This window comes from Lycorma delicatula, chromosome 11 (assembly GCF_047948215.1).
Source record: "Lycorma delicatula isolate Av1 chromosome 11, ASM4794821v1, whole genome shotgun sequence".
In the NCBI taxonomy this organism is placed as follows: Eukaryota; Metazoa; Arthropoda; class Insecta; order Hemiptera; family Fulgoridae; genus Lycorma; species Lycorma delicatula.
This window is the reverse complement of record NC_134465.1, coordinates 24,402,593-24,428,833: the sequence shown is the minus strand read 5'-3', so window position 1 is coordinate 24,428,833 and position 26,241 is coordinate 24,402,593. Positions and strand designations below refer to the sequence as shown.

The following is a 26,241-nucleotide window of genomic DNA, read 5'->3' as shown; positions in this document are numbered from 1 at the left end:
GTAAACCGTGAGCATGTATGTATATATATATATATATATATATATATATATATATATGTAGTTCTATAAGTACATATTACTTTAAACTTTAAAAAATTATATTTAATTGTTACTCCTTTTTATCTGTATTTTTTTTTTATGTTGTATATCATGTTTTGACAAAAAAACTTATATGTTTTTGTAAACATATAAGTTTACAAAAACTTGTAAACTTACAAGTTTACTTGTAACCAACCAACCAAAAACCAAAAATCAACTCCAAAAAATGACAAAATCTCTGAGATCTCAACTTTGACGACAAACTCATGGCAAGTATGATTACTATTTATATTCAGTATGATTAATATTTTAAAACGTAATTACATATTTGAGATTATAGTATGTCAACATCAAAGCTGGGAAAATTACGTAACTCTACCGGCGTTTTGAAACTGTAATGAAATAGTAGATTAATTATAAAACTTTGAAACTAAAAAGTCGTATGTATAAACGGTATTTATTTTTATTATTTTATCTTGTTACTAATATTGTGTATTTTTCCACAGTAATAACCGTAATTTTCCAGGAAGTTCTTGTTGGAATAATCAGTGTCAAAAGTGAGTATTCTCAGATTTATTTTTATTTAATACAATAAAATTAAACATCCGTGTTAACAATTTTTTATTTAAAAATACAAGTTAGTGGATATAACAGGTAAACTAATTTGTATATTTTAACATGCCACAATATTACAGTGATTGATGCACATTTAGGTGGTTTTATACCGCTCTGAGTAGCTCGTTTTTTTTCAGGAATGAAATCAACTTCTATTTTTGAAATATTTAAATTCTTTGGTAATGTAAAACCTTATCGGTTGTATTTTCATTCTAAGAAAAAATATCTTATCTGCGAAAATATCTAAGTCACTAATCTGCGAAAAATAAATTTTTCTTTTCTTTTATCTCATTTGTTTTTTTGTAAGTTGTATTTTTAATTGTTTTCCGTAGTTTCACAACAGCGAGAGCTAAGTAGCTATAGAGAAACATCATCGTAAATCATCATAATAAATTATAGATAGGTTGAAAACTAGTGCTCGCATAATTCAACATTCTTTTTTATTTCTCTAATTGAATATAAATGAATTGAATTGAATTTATATGTATTGAAATATAAATTATAATAACATTAAAAATTCAAGTTTACAATTTTTTTTTTTAGATGTACAAGTAAGTGTATATAAAACGTAGACTAGTTTGGAACTTTAATATGTCAGAAAATTACAGTGATTTTTGCATATTTTGGAGGTTTGATAACATTCCAGGTGGCTTTGTGTTTTCAGTAATGAATACAACTTTCATTTTTGAAATTTTTAAACTGTTCATTAATGAAAATCTTCACATCATTAGTATTTTCATTCCAAGAAAAATAATCTTTTCTAATCTGCGGATAATAATTTGTCAAAAGTATTTATACTATGTTGTTTTTTTTTTTATAAAATGTATCTTTAATTGCTTTTCTTTATTTCACAATTAACACTACGTAGATATATAAAAACACGTAATAGTAAATCATCTTAAAAATCATAGCCAGGTTGAAAGCTAGTGTCCGCATAATTAAATTTTTTTCCCCTTTTTGAATATAAATTTAGAATCACTTTCATTTCTTATTTCCTGAGAATTCCCGTCTTTTATTTTGTTAACCTAAGATTTTTTTTTGGTTTTGAGTGCTAATCTAAACCGTTTAAATGAACTACTTTTTTTCTTGCAGTTTGACTTCATTGTCTCCATGTACATATTTGAAGTAATCTTCGATATTTTTCTTTCTCATTTAAGATATGTATCTATAATTGGATAATAAAAAGTTAAAAAAATATTATTTACAATAAAATTGAATGATGATCATACTCCGGAGATATTAAATTGTTTTCCTTATTGATGTTTCTAGGTCTTCTAGATTTTGGTTGCAAAAATAACAAAAAGTTTTTAAAGACGTTTTGATATTTAATTATTATGCAAAATTATCCAAAATTATCCAAAAGCAATTTAAAATGTAATATTTATTAAATACAATAATATTTTACACAAAAGTAAAATTTAGTTTTTATTTCAATTGTTATCAATAATTCTTTCAAAATGCAATAATACAAATAAGAAGTTTATTTTTGAATTTTACCATTCGTTTATGGATTTTAGATTAGTGAATTAAGCATTCGTAATATCATCAAAATTTAGGTCTATAAATTTGTTTATACAAAGTATCCTTAGTTTAAAGAGGTAGAAGATGATAAAGTGTATTGAGTGTGAGACAACACCTAATGTGTATAAATTTCTAAAATTACCAACTGTAAACCAGTGGCAATATACGTATTCAAACTATTGAAGCAAAATACTCCAAAATTATGACATTTATATTTCAATTTTTAGTTTTTAATAAAATTAAACAATATAATTCTTACTTATTTTGTTAAAGTTTTAATTTTTTATGTTTTTCTTTTGTTTTCGGTTTTTGAACTACATTGAAATATTCTGTTAAAACATTACAGCAATTGGAATTTTGAGTAAGTAAACCGTGTGTGTGTGTGTGTGTGTGTGTATGTGTGTGTGTGTGCACGCGCGTGTGCGGTCGTATTTTTGTGCGTATTTGGGTGTGTGGACGTGCGTGCATGCGTCCGTGCAATTTTATAAATATATATAACTTTAAAATAATTTTTAGTTGCTATTCCTCATTTAGCCGTATTATTTGATGATATATAAAATGTTATGACAAAAAATTTATACCAACATATATATGGTACAAAAAGTGATTTTCTAATATCAAGTATCGACTGATATACCTATTTTCATTGCCATATAGTGTGAACGCAGCTATATCTTTAAATATTACTGAATTGAATTTGGTTATTGAGGGATCATACACAGTACCATAAGAAAAAAAGGTTTTGGGTAGGGATAACATAAATTTATTGCAGGGCCTTTTTTTTAATAGAAATCTTAGAGTCATTATTTGAAACCGGTTAGGTGATAGCATTTTAGTAAATATCCTGGTAAATTTAGAAGGATAATTAGATATTTTATGATTTCACCCAGATAGGGCACTACCTCACTATTATCTAACGGCAACAAATTTTAAATGAATAATTTCCAGATTGGTGGATAGGACGTAGAGGATCCATAAAAGCCTAGCCGGGTTTTCAGATCTGTCTCCGCTAGCTTATTTTTGGGGTTATATTAAACATTGTCTATATGAAATGAAACAATATAACTTAAAATGCAGTATAACTGACGAATCTTCACGTATAACAACCAATATGACACAAAAATGTTATAACCGGACGTTACTTAAGAATATCGCATAATTAAGTAAATTGTAAAATTAAATATTGGGGTAATTAAAGTAAATAATGTACATATATTGAACAATCCGTTAAATTTTCATTAACGTTGGGAATTATCAGTTACCTTTACTATTATTATTATTGTGAAAGATTGGACTTTAATTTTTAATTAGTTGTGTAAACTTGAGAAGGCCAATGAAGAGAGGCGACGGCAGGATGAGTTGATGCGAATTTATGGAGGCTTGGAGTTCGATGATGGGTGATCAAGGAAGGCCAGCTTCTTGGGGTTGGCGGCGGGGGCTCCTCGGAGTCGTCGTTCGTCGATCGCCCCCTGGGGACGCCTTCCGGTCACACGGATTCGGATAGTGGAGAGCCTGGGTGATCATGCAGGGGCTGTACATACCATATGGCTTAGATCCGGCACCTGCATGGTAGAAGGGGAGGTTTTTTAGCGGGTGAGAGCCCCGCACTGCCATCAGTACGGACCTGGCGGCGGCTGGCAGAGCTTTTTCCTCCGCTACGGAAAGAAAAAAAAAAGAAAGAAAAAAAAAAGTTGGGTAAACTTTGATCTAATTATGATGGTAATAAGAAATAAAAATTTATAACGTAGGAATGTACCTTTTAATATTACAAATTGTTTAATTTTTAATATTTTCTTGTTCAAAACTAAAAAAAAAGATATTTATCGAAAAAAAATTTAAACTAAATTTATCGTCCAATGTCCACTTATCTATTTACAAAAAAAAAAATTCAATTTGTCGGATCCAAGGTGGCAGATAATTTAAATACTCTTAATAAAATTAGTAATTTTGTTGCTATATACATCTTTACTCGTTTCTATACTTTAATGCCGTCTGTATAACAATATTTCAAATGAATAATTATTAATTTATATTTCACATCCTTGTAAACTTATGAGAAGTGAAAATAATACTGAAAAATTGATAAAATAATTTAAATAAGTTATTTTATTAATGGTAGTTCAAGTGAAAATTTTACCTTTTACAAGTAGGTCATCTCTTTCTGTACATTAACCGATTGGAAGAGAAAAGATGTTTCATTTTTATATTTTAAAAGTGTATAATTTTCTGCATGATTTTTGATATAATGATCACGATTTTATAGCATTTACCATCAAATTAATAATGAGTAATCATGTTTTATTATGCAGTAAAGTGATAAATTATTTGTAGTCATAAATTTATTCTAACAGAAAAAAGAAACTAAAAACATCAAAGTAGCTTAATTTAGACAGTTTTACTAAAAGGCATGCAATTGCAGTACAAAATAATAAGGTGGTTTTCCATTAAGTAAGAAAATGGAAGAACGTTTGTAGTATGATATATGGCAAAAACTTGATCATATATGCTTCCCGTAACACTAGCTGTACTTTGTAGAATCCGATTTTACAATCGTTTTCTATCTACATCTCATACCAAATTTTATACGTTTTAAGCAAAAAATTATATAGTAACTAGCTTTAACGCATTCCACGTGACAGTTTCGTATGCTCTCGCCACTTCGGGATCTGGCAACTTAACACGAATTCAATAAGTGTTTTCTCGGAATACACTCCAAAAATAAAATAACCGCTAAGATCTCACCAAATAAATATATACTCGCCCCGCCTTAATAAAATTATGATCTAAATAAAACCAATTTTTATGAATTTTTCTCGGCATTAAACTACATCTTCATGACCAAAAACAACTTTTCCATGAATGATATCGTCATACGTATCTACTACAAAAAATCAACTTCAAATATTGACATTTCTGAGATCTGAGCTCTGACTATAAACTAACAGCATTTATTATAAATATTATTAATATTTTAAAACACAATGACGTATTTGAAATAAAGATCTGTTAAAACCAATTTTGGAAAATTTATGGAACTCTGTAGTTTTTTTAAAAAAAGTGATGACATATTTGATTAATAGCCCTCTGCCGCGCTGCCGTTCGCACGTGCTTGAACGATTGGGCGGTAGCGTTGAGGCACGGGGACTCTCGCACTCCCAAGCGAAAAAGACCAAGTCCCGGCGGATATGCCCCAGTCGGGGTGTCTCTGTTAGAGGCATTGACATAAAGACCGAGTCCCGGCTCCCGGAGTGGGGACCCAGGGACGGCATAGCCGGGCCTGTTGGATCCTATTCTGGGGTTTGAGGGGGGCGCAAAGTGAGATCCGACCTGCGGGCCGAGAAGTGGAGGCCCGTTAGAGTATAGAACACTCCCCTGGGCAGTGTAATACTTAGCTGCAGGATCCGGCTCGGGGGAGAAGAAAAAATAAAATAAAATTTGAAAATAAAAAATTGTATGTACATATTGTATTTATTTTAATTATTCTATCTTGTGTTACTAATATTGTGTATCTTTTCCGCAGTAATGGCTCTAATTTTCCAGGAAATTCTGGTTGGCGTAATAAACATAAAAAGTGAGTATTCTCGGATTTATATGATTTACATTTATTACAATAAAATTAAAAATTTGTGTTTAAAATTTTTATAGATGTACAAGTTTATGGATATTACACGTAAATTAGTTTGGATACTAATTTATGTGTTGTACAACAAAATATATTTGTTGTACATTTTGGACATTTTGTTGTACATTTAGGAGGTTTTATGCCGTTCCGGTTGGCAAACTGCTTACAGGAATGAAATCAGATTCCATTGTTGACATATTTAAGAGCTGTTCTTAAATGTAAAAACTTGTCATCATTTATATTTTCCTTCAAAGAAAAAAAATCTAATATGCGGACAATAAATTTTCAATAGTATTTATATTATATATTTTTTTTTAATTGTATTTATAATGGATTTACACAGTTTCACAACAACTAAGATTGTGTGGCTATGTAAATATACACCATGGTAAATCATCATAATAAATAATTCACGGGAATAGTAAAGCATAATTAATTCCCGTGTTTTTATTTTGTTAACCTAAGTTTTTTTGGCTTTCAGACTAATTTACATTTCTTAAATGAACTATTTTTTTTTTTTACAGGTTATCTTCATTGTCTCAGTGTACACGTCATATTTTTCTTTCACAATTAATACATTATATATAATCGGGTAGTAAAAACTAAAAAAATATTATTTAAAACTAAATGAAATACGATCATACGTCCAAGTTATTAACGTTCTTTTCCGTATAGTTTCTAGGTCTTCTAGATTTTTCTTGAAAATAATATAAAAAAATTTATAGAAACGCTTTTTGTTTTTTAATGATTTTTTAAAATTCTTCCATAACAATTCAAAATATAATGTTTATTGAATACAATAATGTTTTACACAAATATTATATAAATTTTTTGTTTCAACAATTATCAATGTATTTTTCGGTGTTATACAATGAACAAATTACGTTTCTTTTTTAAATTTAATGTTCATTTCTGATTTTTAGTTTAGTAAACTAAAAATTCGTAATAACATCAACTAAATTTAGGTTTATTTATTTTTACAATCCATCCTTAGTTTTTTGGAGTAGAAGATGTCTGGGAAGTGAATGGAGTGTAAAGACTAAAATTATTCAAGAAAATTACTCCAATTATATTTAAATTTCAAGCTTTTATTAAAACTAAATACTTTAGTCTTGCTTATGTTAAAGTTTTAATTTTTTGTGTTTTTTTTGTTTTGTTTTCGGTTTTTGAACTACATTGAAATATTTCGTTAAACATTACAGCAGTTTGAGTTTTCTGTAAGTAAAGCACGTGTATTACATATATACATATATTTGTTATTTTGCTTAAACATATTATCTTTGTTAATCTCTAAGTTTCTTCAGGTGAAAATACACATGGATTCAGAATTCTCTTGTTTACTAAGAGATTAACTGATTTACCAATCCAGGATAACAATGTTTCGTCCCCACCTCGTATTGTAATAGATCTTCCTACTCGCATGACTAATCTTATATTTAGATAATTATATGTATCTCTCTCTATATCTTGATTGTTTTTTTCTGTGTATTGAAACCTTTAAAATACACATAATTTTCTTAAAAATTACACACATTGAACATTATTCTCCTTAAAACTAAATTTATAATATAAATATATATTTTTTTTAATTGAATTATTTAAGCACGCTCTCATCACTTCAGGGCTCGGGCAATTTAAAACAAATTTATTAAGAGTTTTTTCTTATAAAAAACTTCCAAAAAACAAAACCACCATCCCGCCCAGATTTTTACAAGACTTATATATACTCGTCCCGCCTTCATACAACTTTGATCTAAATAAATGGAAATTTAATAACATTTTTCTCTGCATTAAACTGTATCTTCATAACAAAAAACGACTCTCATACGTATCTAATGATACCCTCATACGTATCTATTACAAAAATACACCCCGAAGATTAACTACATCTCTGAGATCTGAACTCTGACGATAAACTAAGGGTATTTATTATACATTTGATTAATATTTTAAAACGCAATGAAGTATTTGAGATAAAAATCTGTTAAGATCAAAATCGCGAAAATTACGAAACTCTTAGCCGGCTTTTTAAAAAGTGATGTCACAGTAGATTAATAATTAAACTTTAAAATAAAAAAATTATTAAATATGTACATACGGTAATTATTTTAATTATTCCATCTTGTGTTACTAATATTGTGAATTTTTTTCGCAGTGATGACCCTGATTTTCCAGGAAATCCTGGTTGGAATGAGAAACAGAAAAAGTGAGTATTCTCAGATTTATATGTATTGAAATATAAATTATAATAACATTAAAAATTCATGTTTACAATTTTTTTTTTAGATGTACAAGTAGGTGTATATAAAACGTAGACTAGTTCGGAACATTAACATGTCAGAAAATTACAGTGATTTTTGCATATTTTGGAGGTTTGATAACGTTCCGGGTGGCTTTTTGTTTTCAGTAATGAATACAATTTTCATTTTTGATATTTTTATAAAGGCAGTGCGGGCATAGCCCCGCACTGCCGTCAGTGCGGGCCTGACGGCGGCTGGCAGAGCTTTTTCCTCCGCTACGGAAAGAAAAAAAAAAAAGAAAAGAAAAGATATAATATATAATGCATAAACAATTTTTAAAAAAATTGCTAAATAATACAATAATTTTCTACACAAATGTGAAATTACTTTTTTGTTTCATAAGTTATCAACACATTTTTCGGTGTTGTACAGAGAAGAAATTGAGTCACTTTTTTAAATTTAATGTTAATTTACGGTTTTTAGTTTAATAATTTAAGCATTCGTAATATCATCATCTAAATTTAGGTCTATCAGTTTTTCAATTTTTTTTTTTTTTTGCACACCATGCTTAGTTTTATAGGGTAGTGGATGGAGTGAAGATATAAAATCTAATTTGTATAAATTTTTGAATTACCAACAGTAATCTTGTGACAATATATGTGTTCAGATTATTCAAGAAAATTACACCAATATTACGATATTTATATTACAATTTCCAGCTTTTAACGAAACATGATTTTTGCTTATTTTGTTAAAGTTTTAATTTGTTGTTTTTTTTTTTGTTTTCGGTCCTTGAACTGCATTGAAATATTCTGTTAAACACTACAGGAGTATGAGTTTTCTGTAAGTAAATTACGTGTATATATATATCTAGTTCTATAATTATATATTACTTGAAAATAATTTTTATACGTAAAATGTTGTTACAAAAAATGTATACAAATATGTATGAGATGTAGAAAAGTGACTTTCTAACATTAACTACGACTGATGTGCTTATTTACACGACTATCTAGTATGAACCCCGCTTTATCTGTAAACATTACTGAATTCAATGTGGATGGATATTGGAGGATCACATTCACTACAGTGAGAACGAAAACGTTTGGGCAGAGGTTACTTAAATTTATTGTAGGGCCTTTAATTTTTGATAGAAATCTTAGAGATACTATTTGAAACTTGTTAGGCGATAGGATTTTTTTCATTTGCTTGACATTTCTCCCGCCACCACCCCATTCGGTCACCCGCTGTTATGATTAAAGTCGGGAAAATTACGGAACTATTAGCCGGATTTTTAATAAAGTGATGACAAGTAGATTAGTAATTAAACCATGAAAGGAAAATTGTGGTAAATACGATTTTTATTTAATTATTCTATCATGTGTTACTAATATTGTGTATTTTTTCCGCAGTAATGACCCTGATTTTCCAGGAAATCCTGGTTGGAATGAGAAACTGAAAAAGTGAGTATTCTCAGATTTATATGTATTGAAATATTAATTATAATAACATTAAAAATTCATGTTTACAATTTTTTTTTAGATGGTCAAGTAAGTGTGTATAAAACGTAGACTAATTCGGAACTTTAACATGTCAGAAAATTAGTGATTTTTGCATAATTTGGAGGTTTGATAACATTCCAGGTGGCTTTGTGTTATCAGTAATGAATACAACTTTCATTTTTGATATTTTTAAGCTGTTAATTAATGAAAATCTTCACACCATTAGTATTTTCTTTCCAAGAAAAATAATCTTCTCTAATCTGCGAATGATAATTTGTCAACAGTATTTATACTATGTCGTTTTTTTTTTTTTATAAATTGTATCTTTAATAGCTTTTCTTTATTTCACAATTAACACTACGTAGCTATATAAAAACACGTAATAGTAAATCATCTTAAAAATCATAGCCAGGTTGAAAGCTAGTGTCCGCATAATTAAACTTTTTTCTCTTTTGAATATAAATTTAGAATCACTTTCATTTCTTATTTCCTGAGAATTCCGGTCTTTTATTTTGTTAACCTAAGATTTTTTTTGGCTTTGAGTGCTAATCTAAACCGTTTAAACGAACTAATTTTTTTCTTACAGTTTGTCTTCATTGTCTCAATGTACACAATAGAATTAATGTTATGTATTTTTCATTCCAATTAAGAAATGTATCTGTAATTGGGTAGTATAAAACATAAAAATTTTATTTAAAAATTTAATAAAATATGATCATATGCCTAATATTAACATTCTTTTCTTTATTGAAGTTCTGGGACATATAAATATTGGTTGAAAATAATAGAAAAACGTTTATAGAAACACGTTTCATTAATTAATGATTTTGTAAAATTCTTCTAAAACAATTTAAGATATAATATACAATGCTTAAACAATTTTAAAAAAATTGCTAAATAATACAATAATTTTCTGTACAAATGTGAAAATACTTTTTTGTTTCATAAGTTATCATTGCATTTTTTGGTGTTGTACAAAGCAGAAATTGAGTTACTTTTTTAAATTTAATGTTCATTTATGTTTTTTAGTTTAATAATTTAAGCATTCGTAATATCATCATCTAAATTAAGGTCTATCAGTTTTATAGGGTAGTGGATGGAGTGAAGATATAAAATCTAATTTGTATAAATTTTTGAAATTACCAACTGTAAACTTGTGACAATATTTGTGTTCAGATTATTCAAGAAAATTACACTAAAATTACGATATTTATATTAAAATTTCAAGCTGTTAACGAAACATGATTTTTGCTTATTTTGTTAAAGTTTTAATTTGTTGTTTTTTTTTTGTTTTCGGTCTTTGAACTGCGTTGAAATATTCCGTTAAACATTACAGGAGTATGAGTTTTCTGTAAGTAAATATAGTTCTCTAATTTTATATTACTTGAAAATAATTTTTATTGTTATTCTCATTTATCCGTATTTTTATACGTAAAATTTTGTTAAAAAAAATTCATACTATTATGTATGAGGTATAGAAAAGTCACTTTCTAACATTAACTATCGACTGATGTGCATATTTACACGACTATCTAGTATGAACCCCGCTTTATCTGTAAACATTACTGAATTCCATGTGGATATTGGAGGATCATATTCACTACCGTGAGAACGAAAACGTTTGGGCAGAGATTACTTAAATTTATTGTAGGGCCTTTAATTTTTTATAGAAATCATAGAGATACTATTTGAAACTTGTTAGGCGATAGGATTTTTTTGGTTTGCTTGGCATTTCTTCCGCCACCACCCCATTCGTTCACCCTGAAGCCTAAGACCGACTGTCTGTGCCACAAACGGCTACTGAGCCTCGAAAAAGTTTAGCGATCAGTGTCCTAACTAGCTCCTAGAGCTAATCTAAAAGCGTGTCCCACCGACCACTTGTCACATATGACAAAAATGGGTAGGCGCACCCCGTCTACTACTAAAACATATATGACTATCGATAATTATTTCGCGTTAGGAATTTATTAAACATCCAAGTAAATTTGGAACGATAATTAGATATCTTTTGATTTTACCCAGATAGGCCACTATTATCTAACGGCACGTGAATTTTATGTGAAACATTTCCAAATCATCGGATAGGTCGAACGATTATATCTACCGTACTTTCAGTAAAGATTTTTTTGAACGTGTCACTTATTGACAGCGTTTCTGTACTGCGATGAGATCCACTTCGCTGACGTAAAGCAGTATGAATCGCAAACTGGTAATGATGCAGCGTCGTTTCCTTTCACAGAGTATTATCCTTCGCGATGTAATTGGCAATCGTTCCTAAAGTTTTTTTTTTTTTTTTTTTTTGTCTTCAGTCATTTGACTGGTTTGATGCAGCTCTCCAAGATTCCCTATCTAGTGCTAGTCGTTTCATTTCAGTATACCCTCTACATCCTACATCCCCAACAATTTGTTTTACATACTCCAAACGTGGCCTGCCTACACAATTTTTCCCTTCTACCTGTCCTTCCAATATTAAAGCGACTATTCCAGGGTGCCTTAGTATGTGGCCTATAAGTCTGTCTCTTCTTTTAACTATATTTTTCCAAATGCTTCTTTCTTCATCTATTTGCCGCAATACCTCTTCATTTGTCACTTTATCCACCCATCTGATTTTTAACATTCTCCTATAGCACCACATTTCAAAACCTTCTAATCTTTTCTTCTCAGATACTCCGATTGTCCAAGTTTCACTTCCATATAAAGCGACACTCCAAACATACACTTTCAAAAATCTTTTCCTGAGATTTAAATTAATTTTTGATGTAAACAAATTATATTTCTTACTGAAGGCTCGTTTAGCTTGTGCTATTCGGCATTTTATATCGCTCCTGCTTCGTCCATCTTTAGTAATTTTACTTCCCAAATAACAAAATTCTTCTACCTCCATAATCTTTTCTCCTCCTATTTTCACATTCAGTGGTCCATCTTTGTTATTTCTACTACATTTCATTACTTTTGTTTTGTTCTTGTTTATTTTCATGCGATAGTTCTTGCGTAGGACTTCATCTATGCCGTTCATTGTTTCTTCTAAATCCTTTTTACTTTCAGCTAGAATTACTATATCATCAGCAAATCGTAGCATCTTTATCTTTTCACCTTGTACTGTTACTCCGAATCTAAATTGTTCTTTAACATCATTAACTGCTAGTTCCATGTAAAGATTAAAAAGTAACGGAGATAGGGAACATCCTTGTCGGACTCCCTTTCTTATTAGGGCTTCTTTCTTATGTTCTTCAATTGTTATTGTTGCTGTTTGGTTCCTGTACATGTTAGCAATTGTTCTTCTATCTCTGTATTTGAACCCTAATTTTTTTAAAATGCTGAACATTTTATTCCAATCTACGTTATCGAAAGCCTTTTCTAGGTCTATAAACGCCAAGTATGTTGGTTTGTTTTTCTTTAATCTTCCTTCTACTATTAATCTGAGGCCTAAAATTGCTTCCCTTGTCCCTATACTTTTCCTGAAACCAAACTGGTCTTTTCCTAACACTTCTTCCACTCTCCTCTCAATTCTTCTGTATAAAATTCTAGTTAAGATTTTTGATGCATGACTAGTTAAACTAATTGTTCTATATTTGTTCCTAAAGTAAGAATCTTTTATAATATACGAACAATATTAAAATACGGAAATAATTATTCTATCACGATTCGCAAAAAAGGTTTTACTACCTTCTGGTTCTGCGGTTTCCACTCCATCTTCTTCGTCGCTCTCACTATTTTCAGACTCCATTGATTTTTCTTCTTCTCCGTATTTCCAAACTACAGTCATTTCTTCACTTCTTGAATCGTTATCCAAAACTGGACAATTGGGTAAATGATTCGGAATCCAGTATTCGCCCACCCTATCGGACAACCCGTAAGAATCAGCATCATCATAATCATCAAACATAGCTTTCAAATAATCTTCCTTGTCTGCAACAATCATTTCAAAAAAAATTACTGCTTTATTTCTTTATTAATAAAATTAGAAAATGAAATATGAATAAAAAAATAAGCAAAAATTAAATACGTATGAGAAATATTTACCTTCCAAACGCAGCTCTCGATATCTCCTCCATAATTTTGTAGTATTTATTTCATCACGAAAATTCTTATAGAAAGACAATTATATTGTTTACATATAATAATATTAATATTATTTATCAAATAATCACTACACTAAAACAGTAATATCCAAAATTGGAATATAACAGTAAGTGTGCATCTTGGTATCCCGGGTGCGAAACAACGTCGGTAAAGTCGAATATTAACATAAGGGTTTAAGTAAGAAAAAGGAAGAACCTTTGAACTTTTGCAATACGAGATCTGGCATAGACATGATTACTTTGCTGCACCCCTAAGAGTATGGGTATTTTGTAGAAACCGATTCTACAATCATTAATAAATTCTTTACAATAATCGATATCCAAAGATGTTTTCTATTTACACTCTGTAATCAATTTTATTCGTTTCAAGCAAAAAAATATATAGTAACTAGCTAACGACGCACTATACCTGATCGTCTCATATGCCTTCGCTACTTCGTGGCTCGAGCAATTTAACACAAATTTAATATGCTGTTTCTCATGGAACACTTCCAAAATAAAAGAAAGAAATATACCATCCACCCCAAAATCAAACCAATCAAATACGTACTCACCCATCCTTTATACAACAATGATCTAAATCAAGCCAAATTTAATAACTTTTTTCTCGGCATTGAACTATATTCTCACCGCAAAAAATGGCTTTTACATTAATGATACCTTCATATGTATCTACTACAAAACATCAACCCCAGATATTGAGATCTGAAATATGAAATCTCTAAATATTGAGATCTCCGAAATTTGATATATGTCAACAAACTCAGGGAATTTATTATAATTGTGATTGATATTTTAAAACGCAATTAAGAAACGGTGTTAAGATTAAAGTCGGGAAAATTACGGAACTTTTTGCCGGATTTTTAATAAAGTGATGACAGTGTAGATTAATAAATAAACCATGAAAGATGAATTGTGGTAAATACGATATTTATTTAATTATTATATCTTGTGTTACTAATATTGTGAATTTTTTTCGCAGTGATGACCCTGATTTTCCAGGAAATCCTGGTTGGAATGAGAAACAGAAAAAGTGAGTATTCTCAGATTTATATGTTTTGAAATATTAATTATAATAACATTTTATTTAAAAAAATAATGAAATATGATCAAATGCCCAATATTAACTCTTATCCTTATTGTAATTTCTAGGACTTATAAATTTTGGTTGAAAATAATAGAAAAAGTTTTATTGAAACACTTTTTGTTGTTTATTGATTTTTTTAAATTCTCCCAAAATAAATTCAAAATATAATGTTTAATGAATACTATAATTTTTACACAAATGTGAAATTCCTTTTTGTTTCAATAGTTATGCAGGCATTTTCCGTTTTTATACACCTAAGAAATTTTTTCTTGTTTAAATTTAATATTCATTTATGGTTTTTAGTTTACTAAACCAAGCATTAGTAATAACATCAATTATATTTAGGTCTATCAGTTTTCATTTCTGTTTTTACAAACATTCTTCGTTTTTTGGGGTAGAAAATTACGAGGTACTGGATGGAGTGTAGAGACATTATTTAATCTGTATAAATTGTTAAATTACCAACTTTAAACCGGTGGCAATATACGTATTCAAACTATTCAATAAAATTTCACTAAAATTACCATATTTTTATTTAAATTTCACGCTTTTAATAAAACGATATAACTTAATTCTTGCAAATTTGGTGTAAGTTTTAATTTTTTGTGTTTTTTTGTTTGTTTTCGGTTTTTAAACTACATTGAAATATTGCGTTAAACATTACAGGAGTATGAGTTATTTGTAAGTAAACCATGTGTATAATATATATATATATATATACTTTAAAATAGTTCTTAATTGTTACTCCTTATTTAGCCGTATTTTTTGAAAATATATAAAATCTCGTGACAAACAATTTTTACAAACATGTATGAGGTACAGACATCAAGTATTGACTTTTATGCCTATTCAGACGGCCATATAATATGAAGGCAGATTTATTTGGAAATTTTACTGAATTGATTGTGGGTATTGGTGGATCATACACAGTACAGTGAGAACGAAAACGTTTGGGCAGGGATTATGTCAAATTATTGCAGGGCCTTTTATTTTGATAGAAATCTTATGCTTGAAAATTAAGCTCAAAATTGAAACATATTAGACGATAGGATTTTACTAAATATCCAGGTAAAATTGGAACGTGAATTAGATATCTTATGTTTTTACCCGGATAGGGCACTACCTCATTATTATTTAACAGGACGCAAGTTTTTAATGAAAGATTTCCTGATCATCGGATAGGTCGTAGAGGAACCATACATGGCCAGCCCGGTTTTCAGATCTCTCTCCTCTAGGTTATTATTTTTGGGGTTATATAAAATATTATGTAAATGAAACAAAATTCTTATAAGAGAGAATTATTAAGAAACAAGATTATTATGAAACAAAATAATGATAAAACAGTATAATTTAAAATGGCGTTTAATTGACGAATCTTCACGTATATTAAGAAACATGATACAAGTTATAATCGGATAAGGACATATTACATTTAAGTAAATTGTAAAATTAAATATTGTTATTATTAAAGTAAATCATATCACTTGACCAAACCATTAAATTTTTAATAACGTTGGAAATTATCAGTCAATATTATTATTGTAATTGTTATTATTATTATTAATATGAAAGCTGTGATTATTAGTTCTTGGATTCTTAATTCTAAAATTAACTTTTTAAACTTTGATCTAATTACGAAGGTAATAAATAATAAAAAAGTTACTACGGATGGATGTACTTTTTATTAAAACCACGACGTTTTCGTCGTTTGATCTCTTAAAACTAAGAAATTAACAAATTTATCCAAAAGGGGGTTTCTCGTCTTGTTTTTAAATTTTACGATTTTACAGAAATCGTCTTTACATGTCCTCTTTTCTCTTAAAAAAATTGTTTAAATTTTCATAGCCAAGATGGAAAGAAATTTAAAATTCTCCTAATAAAGTAGTAATTTATAATTATGTAGATCTGTACTCGTGTCTATACATTAATGTCACCTGTGTAACAGTATTCAAGTTAATAATTATTAATTTATACATCATACTCTTGTAAATTTATAAAAAGTAAAATTACAGAAACTGTTGAGAAAAACGACTAGTAAAGGTAGAGCAACAGTCAATTTTTTCTTTGTCGTATTTAATCACTTCCAGCATACTAAAAGATTAGAAAAGATGATTCTTTCTTATTTTTAAAAACGTATAACTTCGTAAACATTTGTGTTATTAGTAGATAAACAAAAAAAAACTGAAAACATCATAGTTTATTTTCGACACGTTTGCAAAATTGTTTAGAAGTGCATTACAAATTAATAGGTGGTTTTCCATAAGTTAGAAAAATGAAGAAAAAATATTTTTAGTACCAGATGTGTCAATCACTTGGTCATATTGCTGCCACTGTAATAGACCGATTTCATACGAAAGTGGATAAGAATTACATATTTTGACTCGTTTTTCGAATCCAACGCAAGCTGACTGAAGTAGAAGAAAAATGGTTTCTAATAAAGTTGTACTTCACCGGTCTGCAAATCGTTTAATTTTTGTGTTATTATTTTATGTACGTAATAAATTATCAATATTCTGCGATTTAAATATATATATATTTATTTTAAAGTAAGAAAAATGTATCACTGATTAGAGATAAAATTTTACGCTCCATATAAAAATATATGCAGGTAACATTTCAACTTTTATATAATTAAATGAAAATATAATTTAATTTTACTCAGTGGTGAACAAAACGAATTTTAATTTGGGAATATAGTCGTTACAAAATTTGTTACATTCAATAAAATTATTTTTGCAATATAAAATTGTATAAAAGTAATTAGTTTTAAATTATATTAATATGTAACGTCCTATTATTGGATGAGGAGTAAGTCATGCGTGATTAAAATGAAGGGTTCGAAGATTCCTAAAATACCTTAAGCCGTTTCAGTCAAAATCTAAATTTTAATATAGTTGTAGACTAATTTTTGATTCATATTTTAGTATTTAAAACTTTTTTTAAATTTTATTATGAATTTTTATTTTATTTTATTTTTTATAAGTAATATTTTTTTCTTAGGAAAGATCCATATTTTCCCGGAAATCCTGGTTGGCTTGCAAACCTTAAAAGAGAGACTACTTTACCAACCAAGTAAGTATTTTATTCGTATTTTATTAGGTGTAATTAATTTAGCTTATAATTATTTATATATTGTAATAATGTTACCGTAAATTCACAATTTTTTTTTTCATATTTGATTTTAACACAATCATTTGACTCCTGTAAAAATTTGAATTTATGATAATTAATGATAAAGTAACACAAAAGTTAGATTGACGAGAATATTCTATTTTATTTTATTTAACGACTTTTAAGTCGTTAAATAGAATGTACACTAAAACTCAATATTCTAAACTCTGAATCCTTTGAGAAGAATGCATAAAATTATTAAGCAGTTTACTACTAATCATCGATTACGTCTTGTTAACAAGTCTATGATATACACATCTCTCGATCTATTTTATCATAAAAAAAAAATGTATTTTTTCATTTAAAAAATAAAATAGATTACGTAAATACTTCACTTTATATCAAATAAATATGGCGATTTCCTCTTCGTTTTCCATCAGAGTGATTTTTATTTCGACATTGGGAAGAGATCTTGATAACATGTAGAATAAATGTTTACAACAAAAATTTCTCGTAAATATTTTTAGATAATTTTTCATTATGAAATTTCAAAATCCAGGGAATACTAATTTTTGAATCATAATATCATGATAACTGTTTATAAATATTGCTGTTTATTAAGAGCAAGATTCCATTTGTTTTATTCGAAGAGGAAATTAAATAATTTACTTAGAAAAAAATGATTATAAAAATAAAGATATTTTTAATTTTAAATAAAGCATGTATTTTCTAAGTTATATAGCGTAAATTTATTATTTTTACTTCCTTGTACTTACAAGGAAGTATTGTAATCGCGAATTATTTCGGTTTTCTGATTGCAACGGAAATATCCATTTTAACCATCCCTGAATCCATTTTCACTAGTTTCGACGTGACGTCTGTACGTACGTACGTACGTACGTATATACGTATATCACATAACTCAAAAACGATTAACTGTAGAATGTTGAAATTTTGGATTTAGGACTGTTGTAAGTTCTAGTTGTGCACTTCTCGTTTTGAATGCAATCGACTGGACCAAAAAAGCCCAAAATCTAAATCAAAAACATTATGGATTTTGGGTTTTTCTTACTGCAGTAATAAGACCTCATTGATAGCTTTTCAACGATATCAGTGGTACTTATTTTTATTGGTTCCAGAGTTATAGCCAAACCAAATTTTAATTAATGAAATATTTGTATCTTATAAGGGGAACGGTTCGAATCCAGCTTCATTTTCTTATTTTTGTAATTTTTTTTGGTTTAAAATATATTGATTTATTAATAATTATTAACCTTTGATTGTAAAAAAATTTTAAATAAATAATATTTCAATAATAATAAAAAAAATTGAAAAGAATCAGAAGTTATTAGTGAAATAAAATTGTGTGTACTTCTCAGTTTAAAAAAAAAAGTGTATATGTAATTTAATAGGCGTACAGGGAAGTCATGTGGTGTCCAAATCGGATTTTTTTTATTTTAATTTTTCTGCTATATATGTATGTATAATTTAGTATACAGTTTCATCGTAATTTAATAATTAATTTATTTTCCAGTTGCAGTAAGATTAACGATGTCCTTGGTACTACAACATTTCCTTCACATTCTCCAAATACTGTAGTTTATGGTCCTGGAGGATATCCAACATATTTATCCTATTTACCTGCTACAAAAACTACATACTATTGCAATGATCCTGTGGTATGTTATGTTCATCAATGATTTCTTTCGTTATACAATTTTTATTAGTAAATAACTAATTTCTCAATATGTATTTCAAAAATTAAATTATAATTTGGGAGAGTTGGAGATATATATATAAATTGTACAAATAATTTCGAAATGATAATTGCATCAAATTAAAACCTCAACTCTTTTTAATCATTCCACTTAGAAAAAAATTAACTTAATATTCAAAATAATTTTTTTTTCGCAATAGAATAGCCTAGGTATACTGTACATTCAACACAGGCAGTACAAAATACTTATGTACACGTAACGTTAACATATACTAACAATAAACGTACTTAGCATAAATATACGTGTATACGAGTATACAATAATAATCCAAAAAATAGGAAAAATTTTTTTGATAATATTACGTGATCTCTAAAAAAATTAAATTGTATTAAACATTTTCTAACTATAATTTTAAACTAGAGATTCGGTAAGTATTAAAAATGAAAAAAAGATGACTACCAAAAAAAAACAAAAAAAACATTGTAATAAAGGATAATTACTAATATTGGATAATAAAGAGCGTACTCTGATAATTTTGTATATAATATAATCTTTTCATATTTTTTAAATTTATTTAAGTATTAAATACATATAAATAAATATATATATATATATATAAAATTATACATATTTTACATATATTGATACACACTAAATACATTACACTCCTTTTTGGACAGCAGTCGTGCAATAAATTATTATAGTATAAATCACAGACTATTTTACAAAAATAAATTAAAAAATATTAATTTTTTAAAGGTCTAAATTTATTGTATTAGAAACAAGTGTTTTAATTATTTTAAATTCATAAAATTTCTTTTGTTAAGTTTTTTTATTAATAAAAGTTGATTTTTTGTGTGTTATCGACTTTATTAAATCAATTTTTTAGAAAAAAAATTTTACACGATTTGATAACAAAAATTTACGCATTTATTAGTCATTTAACAAAGTTATTTTACATAAAACTTAAAAGAAATGTTTTTAGTACCGAATTTTTCTATTTTACTTTCGACATCAAGAAAACTTTCGGAAAATACTGTTCTGGGACTTGTTTTATTGGATTTTTCCGGTCTAAAAACGTAAGTAACCATCAAATTTAGCTCTATTATACTGAAATTTCACCGGGGGAACTCAAATCCGCACGAAATTTTTGCTAACTGTAATTCGATAACCAAGTGTTTTCGGACACATATTTATATGCACTTTTTTCTTTATTTCAAACTCTAAAATCAGTTTCCACATTATTTTACTTTTCTTTTGAATCACATGTACAAAACATTCTGAAGCCTACTCGTAAATGGTCATGAACAATGCGACCGATAAACAACTCTTGAAACATCAGGAAAAGGAAGGGCCACGTTGAAATTGCGGAGCGTCCATCTTTTCTGGTATTATAATCGACGCGTTTCAACAAGTCCTCGGTGATTATCGAGGGATCTTCGAACGTACTTCATCGTGCACATTAATTCTGTTATTTCTAAACCTTTCACACCATGTTCGGTCGATTCTTTCATTTATTACATTACCACCGCACACAGTAACCAACTGCCTATGAATTTCTGCCGGCTTAACGTTTTGATGGTTTAAAAAAAACGTATGACTCCATGTATCAGTGGGCGGCAACATCGATTTCCTATTAATTTTATAACGTAATAACTCACGCGTAATCAAAGATGATACAACGTGACACCTTTCAGACAGCATTACAGTGTGTACATTACTAGCGTGGTCATAAACGACACAGATTCGCCAACCTAAAGGAGAAAAATTAAAGGACAAAGACAAATCTTATTGTTTCTGTTCATAATGAGTCATAGGATATCAAGCAGTAATGTATAGGTACTTCAGCCGATAATTCTCGAAATGGTACCAAACATGAGGAACTTAAGAATAGTGCTTTCTCTCTCATCATTTCTTACTTACAGACTCTGGACTAGTGGGGAATACAGGCGAAGAGAAGAGAAATTGATTGTAACTATTGTTGTAATTCATTTTATTACGTTTTTTAATTAATTTTAATTTTTTTATTTTTTTTAGTTTTATGATCAACCATTTTTGATGCTTGAAACACGGACAACAATAAATAATGGTAACCGTACATCCGTTCACTCAGCTTACACACTTTACAATTTACAAGGAATGCAATTTAAACAAGGTATATAAGTTTTATGTATATATTTATTGATTTATTTTGGTATAAATTTAAATAGCGTTAAATATTTATTACTATAGTAATTGTATATAATTATAGGTTCGCCTTGATTTTGATGAAATTTAGAAAATAACTAATTTACGGCCTAAATTATTCATTACATATATTTGTTTCTATGGCTTTACTCGCGTGGATTTTGAGTTATTATTTATAATAAATTTTCCAAAGAAACGTGTTAGATTTCTGTTAAACTTCTACTGTATTTTAATCGTTAAAATTTTACTTGGCATACTGACATATTAGCTATTTACTTTGCCAGGTATCTGGAGGAAGTGAACTTGATTCGTCTGCTAAAATACACTCTTTTAGATTTAGAATTTTCATACAAAATGTGGGTTTGTTGTCTAACGTTTCAAAAGTTGAAAAGATTGTATTAATGCTTAAAACGTTCCAAATGACCTTCATATTAATATTATATTGCATTAGTTTTTGTATTTTAAGTATTCCCTGCCTTGGATGTTCTAAACTTAGTAATTTTATAAAAATCTGAGTATATTTAATAACTTTTCTGTTAATAATTGTTATATCACTCTCCTCGAATCGTGGTTTACATGTTGGAAAATAAAAATAAACGAAACAACATCAAATCACGTCACGTTCACCCTTGGTAAGGAACACTGTCCTCCTGTTTGCCTCTTCAATATTCCGATTCAGAGATTTTAGGACTATAAATATTTGGGTGTTCATCTTGGCCGACGACTTACTTGGGCGAAACATATCAAATCTAATCGGAAACAGTTGGATTTCAAGTTTAAAAACATTTAGGACATAGATTTCAGCTTTCAATAGAAAGAAAATTATTGATTTATAAGCCTGTATGGACTTACGGGCTTGAATTGTGGGGTACAGCATGCAACTCCAGTGTTGACATACTTGAACGCTATCACGCAAAAACATTGCGAAAAATTCTAAACGTACCCCGGTACATAAGCAACGGCTTCATATAAAATGATCTTAAGTTGCGAACCGTTCGGCAGGAAATCTCTTTGGTCAGCCTACGTTATAAAAATCATTTGAATCGGCACCCGAATTATTTGGCGATCAATTTATTGGATAACATGATCAGTAATTTTTCAAGATTTCTGAGGACAAATATTCTTGGTTTGCCTTATCGTTTCAATTAGGTGACATTATCAACTGGCTGTATGGAGTGCTCTTTTATTTAATTTCTTTCATTTCGTAGTTATCGTTAAGTCACCAGCCGCTGGGTCTGTAACTACATACCCACCGGGTTGGTGTAGTGGGAAATGCGTCTTACCAAATCAGCTGATTTGAAATTCGAGAGTTCCAGCGTTCAAGTCCTAGAAAGACAGTTACTTTTATACAGATTTGAATACTAAATCGTCGAAACCAGTGTTCTTTAACCAGTGTTTGTTTCAATTAACCATACATCTCAGGAATGGTCGACCTGATTCTGTACAAGACTACACTTCATTTTCACTCATACATGTCATCCTGTGAAGTAATATCTGAACGGTAATTCTCGAAGCCTAAACAGGAAAAAGAAAGAAAGGGTCTGTGACTACTTAATGTTGGTTCAAATATTGATCTTATTTACTTATTATTCAATTGTCTTGCTGAAAAGATTGTAAAATTTCTCTGTCATTACAATAATAAAAAAAAAAGTCTTTTCATTACTAGTTTTCCTATACAGATTAACTATTTAAAAGATTTATATCAAATTCGTATAGCTCTACAACTTGAAAAAAATTTTCCAATTTGATCGTAGTGTAGAAGTTACTTAAATTTTATCAATTTCTTTTTTCAATTGTAGCAATTTATCATGTAGACTATCCTCTATATACGAATATTTCCATATATTATTTTTTCCTCATAGCTATCTCTGTCTTTTATCGTCTATCCTTATTGAATTCTCAAATAGGATTTTGATTTTTTTTAAAATGATTAATACGTGATATTTCATGTATGATGGTTGATAATTTGAAGGAAATTCATTTGAAAATCTGTTGTATGAAAAAAGTTTAAATTAGAGAAAAATATTGTTATTTGAGGAATAGTTTGATCATCAGATTTTATAACAGTAATTAAAATATTTTCACGTATTTTGCAAACTTTTGGGAAACATTATTCATACCTTTACTACAAAGTGATTGATAGTTCTTTTATTTGGTTTAATTTGGTCATTGTGCTTAAGTTAAAGATTATCTTCAACTTTCAATCTCATGAATGTTAGGTTCAGGAATAAAGATTAATTATCATATTATCGCGTGTTCGCGGGATTGACTAGGATATAGAGAGGTAGCACTCGTAAAATCAGACAAGTAATTTATTCGCTCTTAAATAATACAGCAGATAAATCAATGATAAGTAATTAAATACACATCGATTTTACTATTCACATTTTAGTTGTCAATAAAAATTAATACAAAATTAACAAGAGCTTATGACAGTACTTAATCACAAAATCAATAAATAAATTTATTCTAGAATTATGTACTTTTAACGTTAAAAAAAAAAGAAACTACCTTACACATTTATAAATTAATAACAATATTTTCCCCGGGTTCACAAAGAACTCACCAAAAAGCTTGTCGTATTTATCTGCAAACAACGCTGTCCCAGGATGGAATATTCTTCGGGCGCTTTCACTTCAAACCCTCCTGCATACTGATCTTGCATTTATCGCATACTAAACGGAACCTATAACTCACTGATCATCAGCAATATTTGTATGTCTTGACCTAAGGCTTGAACTTTGTAACAGTATCGGATTCACCATTTTGTTTATATTCTAGTATAATTATTCTCTAGTATTATCTATTCTCAGCACTTTATACGGTTTTCTATAAATTCTTTTTATAAAGAATTTTTTTTTCAGTTTCTTCCACAATTTTATCAGAAAGAAATAGTTCTTATAAGAGGATGTATATTTAATTATAGTTCAGCTGTTACTCTTGCTTAGTACAGGCAGTTGTTTGTTGGATGACTGCTATTAAATAATTACATCTATAAAATTACAACGGTGATGTGCAAAGATTCAACGTTAATTTTAGGTAATATTACTTTTTAATCGATTTCGACGTCAGTATAATTAAAAAATAATAATTTAAAAAAACTAATTGTGTATTGTCTAGAGATTTCACTCTACGGTTGATCTTTTGTAATTTGTAAATTTTTTGGGATTCTTTTATTTTTTTTAATTTCTTTTATTAATCTCATTTTTTGGATATCGTTTTTATTATTTTTTCTAATTTTATTTTTCATTTTTGTTTATTTTTTATTTATCTATTTATTTATTATTATTTTTTTTTTACAGGGAATGTTGTTAAATCAACAGAAGTAGGAAATAATTATGTGAATAATTATTTCTAAAATATATTACTTTAAAATATATTTTCATGTGAATAAATATTAATAATCTACAAAGTAAAAGTAAAATTAAATATAAATAAAAACCTATTAAAAAAAAATAATTTAGTAAAAATTTGGTTCGAAATCAAAATTTTTATTTAGTTGTTCATCTATTGGGACTTAATGTAAGCTAAACAGTCTATTTTCAAACTTATCTAAAATTAAAGTGGTTATGTATAAATATTTCTAATTTTGTTACTTTATTTATTACCTATATTTTTTTTTAAGTTTTATTACTTTAGTTGCATCATGAAAATATGTTACAATAATTTAGTAATCAAAACTAATAGCTAAATTAAACAATAAATTGATTCTTAATTATTTGTTTTCAATTTTTTGAAGTTGTTCCATGAATTAAAAAAAAATACAATAAAATATTTACAATTCTTACCTTACATTAATTAATTGTACTATTTGTGGTACTTGTAAGGAGATTACACAAATGTGGTAAGGTTAAGTATTAGTTTGTTTATTACATTTAATATTATTTTTTGTTATTCTTGTAAATTACATTGAAATTTTACATTCTAATTATTTTAAGTTTACATAATTTAGGTTATGTTTATTTTAATTTTCATCTCATTTTATGTGTTTAATTGCTTCATCAGTTTTTTCACACACTCTACCTCATCATCATCATGGGCACTTACAGGCATATAGATGTTAACAATCGTTGTCAGGTTAGGTTTTGATTTTATCATTATTACAGTGATTCTATTGCTTAGTTTTTTGAAATACTCTACTCTATTCCCTACCATCTTGTTCATTATGAAACCTCCTCCTTCCTACCCTTTATTTGATGCTGAGTTAATTATTTTAAAATCACCTGACCAAAAGTTGTTTTTCTCTTCCTACTGAACCTCAGTAATTCCTACTACATCTCCATTTAACCTACCTGTCTGCCTCTTTAAATTTTCTTACCTCCCATCGTTTTTAGACTTCTAACAATCCACACTCCAACTCATAGAATGTTATTTTTTATTTTCTGGTAACCTTTTCCTTAGCAGTCCTCACCTAGAGATCCAAACGGGGACTAGTTTACCTCTGGATATTTTACCAAGGAAGGTGCCTCCATCATTGTTATATGAAAATGCAGAGAGCTACATTTTCTTGGGAAAAA

The 26,241-nt window shown here is 28.3% G+C and overlaps 2 protein-coding genes across 2 annotated transcripts in view; both read left to right on the top strand.

Annotated features, from left to right (window-relative positions):
* LOC142332486 (uncharacterized) overlaps positions 1 to 2,540 on the top strand; it is a 40,392-nt gene extending 37,852 nt beyond the window's left edge. The window contains exons 9-10 of the mRNA XM_075378936.1: positions 546 to 596; positions 2,522 to 2,540. Of these exons, the coding sequence (XP_075235051.1) occupies positions 546 to 596; positions 2,522 to 2,540 (70 nt within the window). The remainder of the gene's footprint in view (positions 1 to 545; positions 597 to 2,521) is intronic.
* Positions 2,541 to 6,995: 4,455 nt separating this feature from the next.
* Positions 6,996 to 25,279, top strand: LOC142332170 (uncharacterized). Its single transcript, XM_075378442.1, has 11 exons — positions 6,996 to 7,014; positions 7,953 to 8,003; positions 8,866 to 8,880; positions 9,450 to 9,500; positions 10,876 to 10,890; positions 14,604 to 14,654; positions 15,375 to 15,389; positions 17,709 to 17,780; positions 19,354 to 19,498; positions 21,575 to 21,692; positions 25,027 to 25,279. The coding sequence occupies exons 3-11, from the start codon at positions 8,870 to 8,872 to the stop codon at positions 25,080 to 25,082; spliced, it is 534 nt and encodes a 177-aa protein (XP_075234557.1). The 5' UTR covers positions 6,996 to 7,014; positions 7,953 to 8,003; positions 8,866 to 8,869; the 3' UTR covers positions 25,083 to 25,279.
* The last annotated feature ends 962 nt before the right edge of the window (positions 25,280 to 26,241 follow it).

Excerpts from the sequence above, each read along its gene's own strand:
- LOC142332170 (XM_075378442.1), top strand. Across the intron at positions 17,781-19,353 it reads GAGACTACTTTACCAACCAA|TTGCAGTAAGATTAACGATG; the intron begins GTAAGTATTTTA and ends TTTATTTTCCAG. Across the intron at positions 19,499-21,574 it reads ACTATTGCAATGATCCTGTG|TTTTATGATCAACCATTTTT; the intron begins GTATGTTATGTT and ends TATTTTTTTTAG.